General features: G+C 34.7%; 1 protein-coding gene across 3 annotated transcripts in view; it reads left to right on the top strand.

Annotated features, from left to right (window-relative positions):
* Nucleotides 1-14,561, top strand: part of COL24A1 (collagen type XXIV alpha 1 chain) — a 404,401-nt gene that overhangs the window by 56,374 nt on the left and 333,466 nt on the right. For all 3 annotated transcript variants that reach the window (XM_003805298.6, XM_034934180.3, XM_055116591.2), the window contains 2 exons: nt 8,601-8,654; nt 11,675-11,728. In XM_003805298.6, coding sequence (XP_003805346.4) covers nt 8,601-8,654; nt 11,675-11,728 — 108 coding nt within the window. The remainder of the gene's footprint in view (nt 1-8,600; nt 8,655-11,674; nt 11,729-14,561) is intronic.

The following is a 14,561-nucleotide window of genomic DNA, read 5'->3' on the forward strand; positions in this document are numbered from 1 at the left end:
AAAACACTTTACTTACTTTTACCAGTTTATTGTAAAGGATACAACTCAGGAACAGCCTAATGAAAGAGAGACATAAGGCAAAGAATTGGGGATGGGGAGTGTGGAGCTTTTATGCTCTATCCCGCCATACCACCTTCCCAGGAAATCAACATGTTCACCAACAGAAGCTCTTCAAATCTTGTTCAAGAGTTTTTATAACCCAATTTCTAGCCCCTCTCTCCCCTCCCTGGCAGAGGGGGTAGGGGAAAGTAGGGCTGAAATTTCCCATTCTCTAATCATTTGTGTGTCTTTCTGGTGACCAGACCCCAATGCTGAAAGCTATTTAGGGATCCCAGCGTGTGTCATCTTATTAGCATAAACTCTGGTGTGGTCAGAAGGGGCTTGTTATGACTAACAAAAGACACCCCTATCACTCAGGAAATTTCAAGGAGTTTAGGAGCTCTATGCCAGGTACTGGGGACAAAAACCAAATATATATATTTTATTATACCACATCATTATTTTAAAAAATGGTAAATAGAAGAAAAATAAAAGGAAAGAAGCAAACTTTTAAAAATTGCCTCCCTTCCTTACAGAATTGAACTTCAGGATAACAAAATAGTTGATAAATGGAAGTTTCTTATTATAGAAAGAGCTACTAAATAAAGAATGCTAGAATTAAAAATCACTACTTTGGCATTCCTGATGAAAACATTGAAAAACAACAGTTTACTAAATCCAAAGGCCTTGATTCAATCTTTGAAGAATAGCTGAATGAGGTTAAGTGTCAGGAATATGATCAGAGAGGTAGTAGGAGCCAATTCTATTGGTAAAGATTTTGGTTGTATTTGTGCCACGTTTTCTTAATCCAGTCTATCATTGTTGGACATTTGGGTTGGTTCCAAGTCTTTGCTATTGTGAATAGTGCCGCAATAAACATACATGTGCATGTGTCTTTATAGCAGCATGATTTATAATCCTTTGGGTATAGTGCACATGTACCCTAAAACTTAAAGTATAATAATAATAAAATTAAAAAAAAAAGATTTTGGTCGGATTTTATTCTGATTGTGTTGAATATTCATTGAAGAGTTCTAAGCAGGCAAATAACATCATCCAGTACTATTCTAGGATACTTCTGGCTGTCATGTGGAGAATAGTTTGGGGTGGGAGACAGGTGGAAACAGGGATACCAGTTGAGTCTACTCTGCTAGTCATCCCTAGTCCATGCCATTTGTGATGATGGCATGGATAAAGGTATTAGCAGTTGAGGTGGTGAGAAGTGGTCAAAATCTAGATACATTTTGAATTACAGTCAACATGATTTGCTGGTAGATTACATATATAGTGTGAAAGAGAAGAGCCAAAGATAATTCTAAGGCTTGAGCAGTTGAACAGCTGGTATTATGGGACCTCCTATCTGCTATAATGAGAAAGAACATGTTTGCAGGTTTTTCTTTGTATGTTTTGTCTTGGTTTCACCTGGTAGGAAATAACAACTTTTCATTAATCATTTTAAAGAGTCAATATTTGGCTTTGTTAATTTTCTCTATGGACTACATTATATTTCACTGATTTCAACTCTTTATTATTTTCTTCCTTCTGCTTATTTTATATGTAATTTGTTCTTCATTTTCCAGCTTAAGATGGAAAGCTAAACTACTGATTATAAACCTTTCTTCTCTTCTAATATTTAAAGTTACAAAGTTTCCTTTAAAAACAGATTTAACTGCATCTCACAAAATTTGATATGTTACATTTTCATTATCACTCAGAAATATATAATTTCTTTTTTGACCTGCTTATTTAGAAGTATGTTGTCTTCTTTATTATTTTTCTAATTTAGTTCCATTTTGATCAGAGAGCACATACTGGTGGAATTTAACCTTTTAAAATTTACCAAGGCATTTTATGGCCCAGTATGTGACCTATTTTTGTCAACATTCTACATATACTTCAAAAGATTGTGTATTTTGCAGTTATTTGGTGTGGTGTTATATAAATGCCAATTAGATTATGATGGTTAATGATAGTGTTAACCTCAGGTCAGATTTTCCCCTCCCCCATTTTTTTTGTATGTCTAGAAGATTTTGTATATACTGGATATTGTGGATGATACGTTGAAGAGATGTTAGATTCTGTTACGTCCTTTGAAACCGTTTGAAGACTGTTCATTTTTGTTCTGTAGATAGTTAAATAACTGGTTCATCACCTTAAACTTAAAGGTTTGGTAACTTTTTACCAAAAGAGTCACCTTAAACTTATGGGCTTGGTAACTTTTTAAAGGACAGATTTGTTTCAGTTTTGCTCTTGGTGTGAGTCTCAGTCCAAGGATATCATATTTACTTCTAAAGCATGGCCCTTCCTGAATGTCAATGGAAAGGTGTTTACCAAAGTATTTACCATGTTCTTCTAAAAGGATGTGGCTAAACCCCCAAACTGTTTCCTCTGTGGTGACCAGCAGCTGATATTTATGTTCAATTCTTTCAGCCTTCCACCTGCTTCTGTTGAGCTCTTTGGAGTCTACCTCATATAAGCACATGTTAGTGTCAGCCAAGGATTGAAAAATCTATATCCAGCATTTGGAGGAAGCTCCTTTCTTTTCTTCCTCTCCTTTCCTTTCCTCTCCTCTGCTCCCCTCCCCTTTCCTTTCCTTTCTTTCTCTTGCTTCTCTGTCTTTCCTTCCTTTCTTCTTTTTCCTTCTTTCTTTTAATTTTCTTCCCCAATTTACAGTCATTCTGGTAGCCCCTTACTCTGACCTCTGACACCATTAGTAAAAGGTCTATTTCTGCTTTAATTCTAGTCACTCCATGCAGACTAGAGAGTATCCTCAGGAGACAAGCTGTATAAATATATATTACACAAAGTATGGGTCTCCCTTTCAAGGGTTGAATCCCCTCCAGTGTATCCTGTTTTTGGTTGCTCTCCTGTATACTCACATAATTTTGTTTTATGTATCTTATCCTGACTTTGTAATCATTATCTACAGGAGGATTCATCCCATACATGCTACTCTGTGACTATCTGGACCAGAATTTCCAAGAGCTCTTTCTTGGACATATTCAACTGAGATGACTATTTAACATCCAAGTGGAGATTTAAAAATAGGATTTGGATCTGGAGTTCAGGGGACATGCCATAGCTAGAAATACAGTTTACAGTCATCAGTGTATACGTGGAATTTAAAGATATAGAGTTCATGAGATCATCTAGGGATGAATGCAGATAACGTCCAAAGACTAAGCCTTATGGGGGGTACTCCAGAGTTTAATAAATAGGAAGAGGAAGAGGAAGAAGAAGGAGGAGGAGGAGGAGAAGGGGAGGAGGAGGAGGAGGAAGAATAAGAATAAGAAAAAGAAGAAGAAGAAGGAGGAGAAGGAGAAGGACAAGGGAGGGGGGGGAGGAGGAGGGGGAGGAGAAGGGAGGAGGAGGGAGGAGGAGGAGGGAGGAGAAGGGAGGAGGAGGGAGGAGGAGGAAGGAAGAGGAGGGGGGAGGAGGAGAAGAAGAAGGAGGAGAAGGAGAAAAAGGAGAAGAAAGACGAAGAAAGAAAAGAGAAGAAAGAAGAAGGAGAAGAAGAACAACAACAACAATACAATAACAACGAGATTGAGAAAGAATGATAAGTGAAGTAGGATAGTGGTAGGGACAAAAAAGTCTGTGTAGAGTAGGTCCAAGAGAGAACAAAAGGAGAGGAGGTCTCCTAGCTAACAGAAACAACTTAGGAGTTTCACTCTAAAAGGGAATAGCATAAGGAGCAGAAAGGAGACATGAAGGCTCAAGGAAAGCTTTTTTTAAGATGACAAAACTTAAAGTATGTTTACTGTAATGGAAATTATCCTGGATATATAGAAATTATTCTGAAGAGAAGTAAAAGTTAAAATAATGCAGGAAAAACAGAGCATCAATGATAGCCTGGTGAAAGAATGGTGGATTTGTCTGTTTAATGAGAGAAGGCAGAGCATTTTAAAACAGAGTTAGGTTGAGGTAGTAGACTTGGTTGTGAGAACTTATAAAAATTAAAAACAAGATCACTAGCTAAGAGGAAAGAAAGAGAAAGAGTTATGAAATAATCATCTATAAAAATGGGAATGTGAATTGACTAAGACAATTATTGGACACATTAAATAAAAGACCAAACAATGAAAGAAGTTATGAATTTAAAGTGAAGTTTGTCAACATGAATTTTTTCTCTTAGTCACATTCGGCTGTTAGGCAGGTGCAGAATAGATAGAATTTAGATTTAAGAATTGCCAGGTAAGCTTATAAGACAGAGAGAGAAAGGGGAAGTAGGGTCATTTATGTATGCAATGGAGTGACTATGTTAGACCCTTGTATTAAGGCTGAGGAGGAAAGCGAGGCCATAAGGGGGATGAACCAATGAAAATGTGGTAGGATCCACATATTAGCAGCTTCAAATAAATAAATGTTAAAGTGAATCAAATAAATGTTAAAGTTGTGGAGGCCTATGAAGAGTGGGCTAAAGATAGGAAGTGTTGGTTGGAGAGTGTAATTGAGATTACGAAGCTTATGTGGTTATTAGTAATGTCAAAGTCAAGAATATCCAAATGATGCTACCTCAAGGTCATGTCATTTAGTGTTTCCTTTGTGATATTCTCACAATTTAGTTCATTCTTACTCTGAATTTTTAGATTCCAAATTATTCTCTATTAAAGTTTTGCTGCTTCATTAATAATTCACTCAAAAGTTGTGTTATCTGCTTTCCAAGATGGCAACAATTGTAAAAGTGATTTTAATAATAATTGTTTTTAGTCCTGTTAATTTTAGTACTGACTACTAATACCTTTATAATCCATAGAGAATTTGGTCCTAAAGCTCATTATTATTAATCCGAGTTTACAGAGAAGAAATCTCAAATTGAGAGTTTAAATGAATTGTTTGGTGTTTTCACTCCAAATCCCAATGCTCTTTCAATTATATTGAGCAGATGCTAATCCAAGATAAATCTGTTCTAACATGTTAATGGGTCCTCTACCTTGGGGAGTTTCCCTCCCTAGACCGAGGGCCCTCTGGAGATTCAATAATGGACTAAAAGACTTACTCTGATAAAAATGATTTTAAACTCTAGCAGATCAGTGGGATAGTTGGAACTTTGAGTAACAAAGAATAGGCAATTTCCTTTTCCTCTTACTCATAGTCAAAAGGATATATACTTCCTTTAACAAAAGTCATGCAGAAGTAAGTGGAAGTTGGTACTGAGGTTCAGAGTCAGTTATGATTGATTAATGAATTTATAAGTATTTTATATAATTCCAAAGGGGATTTGAAAAACTAATCAAGTAAGATGAAAAGTGTGTCAAGAGTCCAACAGTTGATACAAAATGAGGGAGAAAATAAGAAATTTTGGAGTTTTCTCCTTCAATGCAGAGAAGCATGCCCTACTTCCTTGACATTTTAGATAAAGTTGGCATTATTCAATAGTCTTTGCTGCATGCATTTTATATTAGGAAGGATCAGCCCACAACTAGCCAAGTTAAGAGCATTTCCTCCATACTGACTTGAAATTCCCATTCTAAAACATGAGTTGATCAATTAACTCAATCATATTTGTGTAGAACAAAGAGAAATTTGACATATATGTGTCAAATGTGTTGCCCAGATGTATAACACATATGAAGAAAAAAGTACCCTTTAAAATCTAATTTTTATTGTTCAATTGATTACTTTTGCCCACTCTATCAATTTTTAAAGTGGAGATTAAACATTAAATTATTTGATGATATTAAGAAAGCTGACAGATGTTAGAAAATTCAAATAGGATCTAAACGTAAGAATTTTTAACATGATATTTATAATAAAAACATTGGCCACAAAGGGTTTTATTATACTTAAACTTTTCAAGGGCTATCATTTCTTATTTTAAAAATCTTTATAAATTATAGCCTTGAATCAACTAGTTAGCTTTTATAATAAAAGATTAAAATATATTAAAACCAATAGATAAGATTTGTAATAGGCATTGTGATACAAGAAAGAAAATGGACCTTGTTTGCCAATACTTTCCTAAGTAATCCTTAGCAAGTCAATTAACTCCTCTGGGCTTTATTGCTTCTTTTATCTGCAAAATATGTTTTACTAGATAAGCTCTAATTACTCTTATAAATTCTAAGTATATTACCTTTTTTGATGATGAGTTAAGTTTTTAAATATTAAGATATCACCAAAGCCATTTCTTAGGTTTCATAACCTTGTAACCAATGACCTAAAATTGTAGCCTTAATAGTGGAGCAAACAGTGATGGCTATGATGAAAAAGAGGTCAACCTGGAAGACAAACTTTCCTTATAGAAAAAAAAAAATTTGAAGTTCAGGGGTACATGTGCAAGTTTGTTACATATGTAACGTTGTGTCATTAGGGGGTTCTTGTACAGATTATTTCATCACCCAGGTATCGAGCCTGGTTCCCATTAGTTATTTTTCCTGATCCTCTCCCACCTCCCACCCTATGTCTGTTGTTCCCCTCTCTGTGTCCATGTGTTCTCATCATTTAGCTCTCACTTATAAGTGAGAATATGTGGTATTTGGTTTTCTGTTCTTGTGTGAGTATGCTAAGGATAATGATTTCTAGCTCCATCCATGTCCCTATAAAGGACATGATCTCATTCTTTTTTATGGCTGCATAGTATTCCATGGTGAATATACAGTACCACATTTTCTTTATCCAGTCTATCATTGATGGGCATATAGGTTGATTTCATGTCATTTCTATTGTGTATAGTGCTGCAATGAACATATGCATGCATTTGTCTTTATAACAGAATGATTTCTATTCCTTTGGGTATATACCCAGTAATGGGATTGCTGAGTCAAATGGTATTTCTGTCTCTAGGTCGTTGAGGAATCGCCACACTGTCTTCCGCAATGGGTGAACTGATTTATACTCCCACCAACAGTGTATAAGCATTTCTTTTTCTCCGCAACATCACCAGCATCTGTTATTTTTTGACTTTTTCAAAATAGCCATTCTGTCTGTTGTGAGACGGTATCTCATTGTGGTTTTGAATTGCATTTCTCTAATGATCAGTAATGTTGAGATTTTTTTCATATGCTTGTTGGCCGCATTTATGTCCTCTTTTGAAAAGTTTCTTTTCATATCCCTTGCACACTTTTTAATGGGGTTGTTTGTATTTTTCTTGTAAATTTGTTTAAGTTCCTATACATGCTGGGTATTTGACCTTTGTTGGATGCATAGTTTGCAAAAATGTTCTCCCATTCTGTAGGTTGTTTGTTTACACTGTTGATAGTTTCTTTTTCTGTGCAGAACCTCTTTGGTTTAATTAGAACCCATTTGTCAATTTTTGTTTTTTTGCGATTGCCTTTGGTGTCTTCATCATGAAATCTTTGCCTGTGCCTATGTACTAAATCATATTGCCTAGGTTGTCTTCCATGGTTTTTATAGTTTCGGGTTTTACATTTAAGTCTTTAATCCACAGACACATAGACCAATGGAATAGAATAGAGAACACAGAAATAAGACTGCACACCTACAACTATCTGATCTTCGAAAAACCTGACAAAAGCGAGCAATGGGGAAAGGATTCCCTATTCAATAAATGGTGCTGGGATGACTGGCTAGCCATATACAGAACATTAAAACTGGACCCCCCTTCCTTACACAATATAGAATTTTTCTTTGACTATAGAATACAGGACTCTGCCAGTGAGTGTTCATTTCTAATTTGTAAAATGAAAATACTTACTGGGGGACACGCAGGACTTTTCTTTTGGTATTTCATCTTTCATCAGTCAGCTTAAGTATCATTTAAAAGCATCCCTGAATATGTAAAGAAGACATCACTATTTCCCAGTGAAAATAGTATTTAGAAGTATCTAGGAAGGAGAATTATTTATTCTTAGTTGAGAATGGTAATAAAATCAGAATTTGAATTTTAAAGAATCTCCATTGTGGCCCCTATATTTTGAGATATGACAAATTGTTTGAAAAAGAGTTACTTTGCTACTATGCATCATAAAAATATTTTAATATTGTACCCAAAAACTTTAGCTGAAACCTAATGTCATATTTATCTTGAAATGTAAAAGATAAAGATCCCCACACTGTGAAACTTATCTTATTTTATAACAGAATAAAAAGAATTTTGTGGATTAGAGGTATCTTTTTTATGTTCATTTTTCTTAATAATAAAAGTAATACATGTGCATTGTAATATTTTGGAAAATATTTAAACTTGGAATGATATCTTAGAATTTTAAGGATTATTATAAGAAGTTTTCTTTTACTAAAGTAATAGTCTTTCAATGCTAAAATAGGAATAACAACTCAATATGTCACAAAAATGGAAAAAATAATAAATCTACCTAGGTCCTTCAAGAAAAATGTTTCAATAGTAGTATAACTTTAAATTTATTAGATTAAAAAATCAACTATGTCTAGAGAATTTTTAGGAATCTTCTCATCATTTAAAAATAAGGCTAAGAAAAATGTACATTAAAAAATGAAATAACCAATGCCTATCTCAATGTAAAATTATTTTATTTAACACCATATAATGTATATAACATCTGGTAATAAATACCTGAAGATATATGACACATTATATGCAACTTATGCTTCACCAACTGTTTTATAACTATTTTATTTAGGGCCCCAAAGGAGATCCAGGATTTTCCCCAGGTCAACCTGTTCCTGGAGAAAAGGTAATTATTTGACCATGAAATGAAATTATGGTAATATATTTCAAGCATTTTAAAATAATTTAAGCATTTTAAAATGTAGATTTTACTGTATCAGACAGGAAAAAAACATGAGAATTAATTGTTGGATTTTAATGAAGGAAGAACTATTTGAAGAATTAAGTAAATTTTATCACCAGTTTCACTTATTGATTTAAGTCTTAACATTACTTTTATTAAAGGTCTACTGTGGCCTGCCACTGTACTATCTGCCAACGAGGGGGTGGATGGGGTAAAAATTACAACAGGATGTGGTCCTAACTGCAAACATTTTGCTGTTAATACATATGTACACAATAATATATAAATTGTAATGCCAATTTACATATTTTTAGAATAGTTTCACATACTTTATGATGTTTAAGTACCATAGTACTCTCTGTGAGAGAAGCGGTCACCATTATCTTGTTTTCCCATTGAGAAAACAGAATTCATAGATTTTAACTGACTTATCACATGGACAGTAAACGACAGAGTTGATGATATATCCAAATTTTTGGACTTCTTGTCCAGTATGCTTTCATTTCATCATAACACTGCCAATACAAACATATACATATTTTAGTAAAAACTAGTTTTAAAGCAAAGATAACTACAAAAACTTTATTGGGAGAAGGATACTGTTTTCTAGTGAGGATAAATACAAATGGAGTCTTAGGAGGACATCTGGGAAGTTTTGTTTAGACAGGCACTTTATAAATGTAATATAATTATGGGATGTGTTTTTTTATGTAGTATACATTCACAAACTTTAAAAATCCCTGAACAACTTTGGTGGTTACAAAATCGATCTGATCTTATTGGCTTACAGAAACTATCATAAAGTTTGAAATCTGATCTTTTCATTGGCTTACAGAAACAATTGTAAACTTAAAAAAACATAATTACTCTACAGATACTATATGAAAGAGTAAATCCTCAAAAAATTATTTTATTTTGTTTTTAAATTTTTTACTGATATACAATAGTTACACATATTTTGGGAGTACATACTCAACATGTTTTAAATCTAAAATTTTAGTAATTTTATTATTGTGGTGGAACTGAGTTCACTGAGTCTAAATAACTTGGAATAGATTATTACTATAAACATAGTATTTTCATTACTGTCTTAATTATTGCAAGGACAAAATTCTGCAATATGAGAAACACAAGTGCCATATTTTAAAATATCTAAACATAATATATTTGATTTCTTAACTTAAAATTTAGAAATTAGAGGCCCACTCAATTTTGGTGACTATTTTAAGTAAAACCCCTAGATTAAACATTCATATTTATATCAAATGCTTGGTTTTATCTTTCCCTGTGGCTTCTCTGAGCAAAATATAGGGTGATTCAATATGGGAATTCAGACTTGGAAGCATGTTAGTCTTTTTTCACTTTTTGAGTTACTTATATACTAACTGTGGTTAAAACTGTAACAGAAACATATTAAGATATAAAATTTAATAGTATATTGCCATAGAGCTTTAGTAAAATCTAACTTTTAAAATTAATAGAGGTATTCCTAAAATGGTAAAATTTAAAAATGATCTGTTTAAATTGGATTCAAATATACTGAGGAAAAAGGAAACTGGTTATACACATAAATCTGAATACAAATAAAATACAGACATTAACTTGGTGGAAGTAGAAGGGGGTGGGCAAACCATTGTATTTTAACCATTTAGCCATTTTTAACAATAAATGTATGGTCAATGGTGAAAGAGAAAAATAAATGCAGGATTTAGTACTTCACCATGTAACATCCACTAAGTAACATCTGTAATAGATCATACACAAGGTTTTAAGCCCTTTGGGAGCTTAAAAAGAGCATGCATAGATCATTTTTAAATGGTGTAAGTTTTTCCTTTCCCATAAGACAGGTGAGATGACATTGACATGATCATCATCACCATCATCATTATCAACCTCATTTTCCAGAGGAGGAATCTGAGGAGAAATTAAATGATTCCTTCATGACTAAAGCTAGTGGAAGAGGACCAGCCTCTAGTTTCCTCTTTCCTTGTGCAGTTTTATCTTCCTTCTATCACAGTAATAAATGTAAAAAAGGTAGCGCTAATCGGTAACGCCAAGTCTGTTCGAGCCAAGCACATGATGGACTTCCCAATCAATTTTCGCTCGTTACTCCGGGGTGAGGGACGTTCTGTGTAGCTGGCACGCAGGATGGAAGGCACCAGCTCAGCTCCGGAAGCGGAAGTGCCTCCTGTGCGTCACGTGAACCTAGCTGGTCCCACCACAGCCCGTGAGATTCTCTCTGGGAGACCTACCAGGCTGCAGGTGCTCACAGAAACGGAGTAGGGGTGACACCTCAACAGCTATTTCACAATGCACTTGTAGATTTTTTAGGGAAACTACTTTCAATTTTTTTTCTTTTTGTCTGAGACAGAGAGAGAGTTTCACTCTTGTTGCCGAGGCTGGAGTGCAGTGGCGAGATCTTGGCTCACTGCAACCTCTGCCTCCCGGGTTCAAGTGATTTTCCTGCCTCAGCCTCCTGAGTAGGTGGAATTACAGGTGCCCGACACCATGCCCGGCTAGTTTTTTGTATTTTTAATAGAGACGGGTTTCACCATGTTGGCCAGGCTGGTTTTGAACTCCTGGCCTCAAGCAGTCCACCTGTCTCGGCCTCCCAAAGTGCTAGGATTACAGGCGTGGGCCACCGCGCCCAGCCCTACTTTCAATTTTTAAAACATGGTAGACCTTGGACTGAGGCGAAGTTTGACAGCAAGGGCATTATTACAGAAAAGAACATCAGAGAAAACGGAGAAAGGATATGGAGGTGGGAAAATACAGTTCAGTTATTAAGCCCTGGAAGAGATAAGGAAAGGCAGGAAGCCTCAGAAACAGGCTCAAAGATTGTGAAGATTGGAAATGATTGTAATAAGAGCTGATGTCCAAAATTAAAAGGAGCTTTAATTTTCAAGAGAATTCTAATTTTCAGTTCTCTTTCATGACATTAAACGTCTGTATTTTGTTTATAGGGTGATCAAGGCCTTTCTGGATTAATGGGCCCCCCTGGTATGCAAGGTGATAAGGTAAGTTGGAATTTTACTTCTTTTCTTTTCTTTTTTTTTTTTTCTTTTTTTTGTCTTTTTCTTCAGGGATACTTGTTCTGAAACATAATTGGATGATATATGGATCTTGGAGGTCTTCAGTGACTATGATCTCATTTTGAAGTTGACCCTAAAACTAATGTTTTAAAATTCCTTTTCTCAGCAAAAGAAAATTAGGATGCCATCATCATCCCGGAAACTGGTGCCCACAAAAGGCAGAATCTTATGAAAAATAAAAGAAGACCCTTCAATTAATAATGGGCACAGAATTCACATGCAAGAGAAAGTCAGTCAGTGATAGAATATTGAAGCTTTCCTTTTTAAAACTATATTAGGGAAATGACCTACTTCTGAGATCTTGAAGTCACTTTATGACTTTTATATGCCCAAAGTGAGGTTTACTTGCTTATAGGTAATACATATGGATTTGTTAAGGGGTTCTCATTTTACTGGGAAATAATAATCTCTGTCTTGAGGTATATACAGATGTGAGGCTTGAAGGGTAGGATGGAAGTGACGTGAGGATTGGGGACAGCTAGTGAAAAACAGTAGTCATGTTCATATGACTAAGCTTTTTGTGAGGTAGAAAGGAGTACTGACACAGTTGCAATAATTATTTTATAAAATATATCTTTTAGTTTCCTGGATTAACAGAAGTATAACTTCTTTTCTACCTGGTCAGCTTGTTTTTTCCCAAACACTAAGTTATTGATTTTCTACAGGGAATGAGGAAAATAAAAAATTTCTTCTTAAGGTGTTAAAAGCACCAAAATATTGTAGGGCAGTATTTGACTTGATATGGATATCTAAATACATATAATAATGAGCTGTGTTGTTGTCTTAGTGTTCCATATTCCTTTCCTATTGGGAGACTTAGGTTGCAAGTGGTATTCAGGCCCTGGTTGCTTCGTTCAAACCCCAACTGCCATTTTGTAGGTTCCATCAACTTTGGGCAGGTTGCTTAACTTCTAAGCTTCAGTTACCTCATTTGTAAATTGTGAAGATAATACTATCCACTTCATAGGGAGTTTGGGAGAAGACAGAATGAGATAATCCTTGCAACACCGTGTCACATAAATTGTCAGCCCTTAATAAATGTAAACCGTCAGCTATTTATCTGATTTTGGAAATAATGCTGGCCTCTTTTGCTTTCCTTCATAACCCCTGCTATAGGGCTGAATTGTAAAATAATGAAAAGGTACTCATGAGAGTATTTTACCTTGAGTGACCACACCATTATTTTAATGTCCTTCAGACTAGTCTTCATCCTAGACCTTAGTTAGAATCTGGTAATTCCCTTGAGATTGTTGGTTGCCCCCCAAGGAGACATGAAAGTGCAGTGATCTTTTCTGACAGAATTGATCTTGATATACAGTCATGAACCTGTTTATTTTATGCTACTGAGTATACATCTGACTACTCATATCTCTTAGGAGATTGTACTGACATATATCATCAAAGAAGACCTCATAATATGGATATGATCTCAATTACTTTAGTTGATATTAAATATACAGTTATTGCATCCTATGCAGTGACACTGTACATGACAGAAGAATAAACTACTCATTACTTTCTGTAGTTAAATGATATCTGTGGTTCATGAAATTAGCACTCCAGAAAAGGACACATTAAATAAATGTTGAGTAGTTTTTGTATAGAAGAGTATATAACATGCAGTCTCTGGGAGTAAATATTATTCATAGACAAAAAATACTTTGATTTTAACCATTAGAGCAGATTATCATTTTAACTTTGAAGTTGTACTTGTTTAAAGCAGAATTACTAACTTTCAGAGACCCGTGTACATGTTATATGGCCCATCAGTATTTTAAAATAGTAAGAATATATTCTTTTTGGTCTATGTAACATTATTTTGAATTATTTTTTTCTAGTAAAGTCATATAACAGCATTATTTTAAACATACTGGGCCATGAATTGAATATCTTTCACAGATTTCTTGTTTCTCTTATAAGATTTTTTAAAAACCTTTCAATCTGGCTTTTAGTATTAGCTGATAGAAATAGACCTGATAGAAGTCAGGGATCTTGGCGTATTATCAATTAAGAGCTATTGCAGGATCTTCTTGAGATAAGGTTTAGTTGAAAGTATTTAGAAAGTGACTTACTTTCTGATAAAGGAAGAATCCCTGGTTCACTGTGATTTGACAGTAGTTCAGAATAGCGTTGAAATATTTGAGATTATTTTGTAATATTTCTTGGAATATTTTCCCCCTTTTCAGAGTGTCTCTATTAATGGAAACTATATACAGATTTTTGAAAAACAAGTATAACTAGGAAAAGGATATAATGGCTCCATTTAAGCCTAAACTAATTCTCCACTTCGCAGGCTTGGGACAAGTTTGTATCATACTCCTTATGGTATGTCTTACTTTAATATGAATATACAATATTTCCTTATGATTGATGCCTGTTACTGGTGAATTATTCTGTTCCTTTGGAGGTTTGATGTTTCCTTGCTTTTTCATGTTTGATGTGTTCCTACAATGATTTCTACACATCTGGTGGAAAAATTACCTCTTCTAATTTTATGGAGTAGGTTTCCTAGGGAAAGGCTTATTCATATGAATAAGTCTTGGGGTGTTGTTTTGGTGGGATATATTGGCTTTTGTTCTAGGTGAACACAGTAATATAGTCTCCATGTAGTTTCTTCAGGTGTAATCCATGCTGGTGACATTTATGAGTGTCTCAGTAGCCTAGGCTGAGAGAGTTTCTGGTGGTGGTGGTGAGGCTTTGTCAGGGGTGGGCTTGCCACGCTGTTTCTCAGGTCAGGGACATGTGCATGCACATGATA

The sequence above is a fragment of the Pan paniscus genome, chromosome 1, assembly GCF_029289425.2.
Source record: "Pan paniscus chromosome 1, NHGRI_mPanPan1-v2.0_pri, whole genome shotgun sequence".
NCBI lineage: Eukaryota > Metazoa > Chordata > Mammalia > Primates > Hominidae > Pan > Pan paniscus.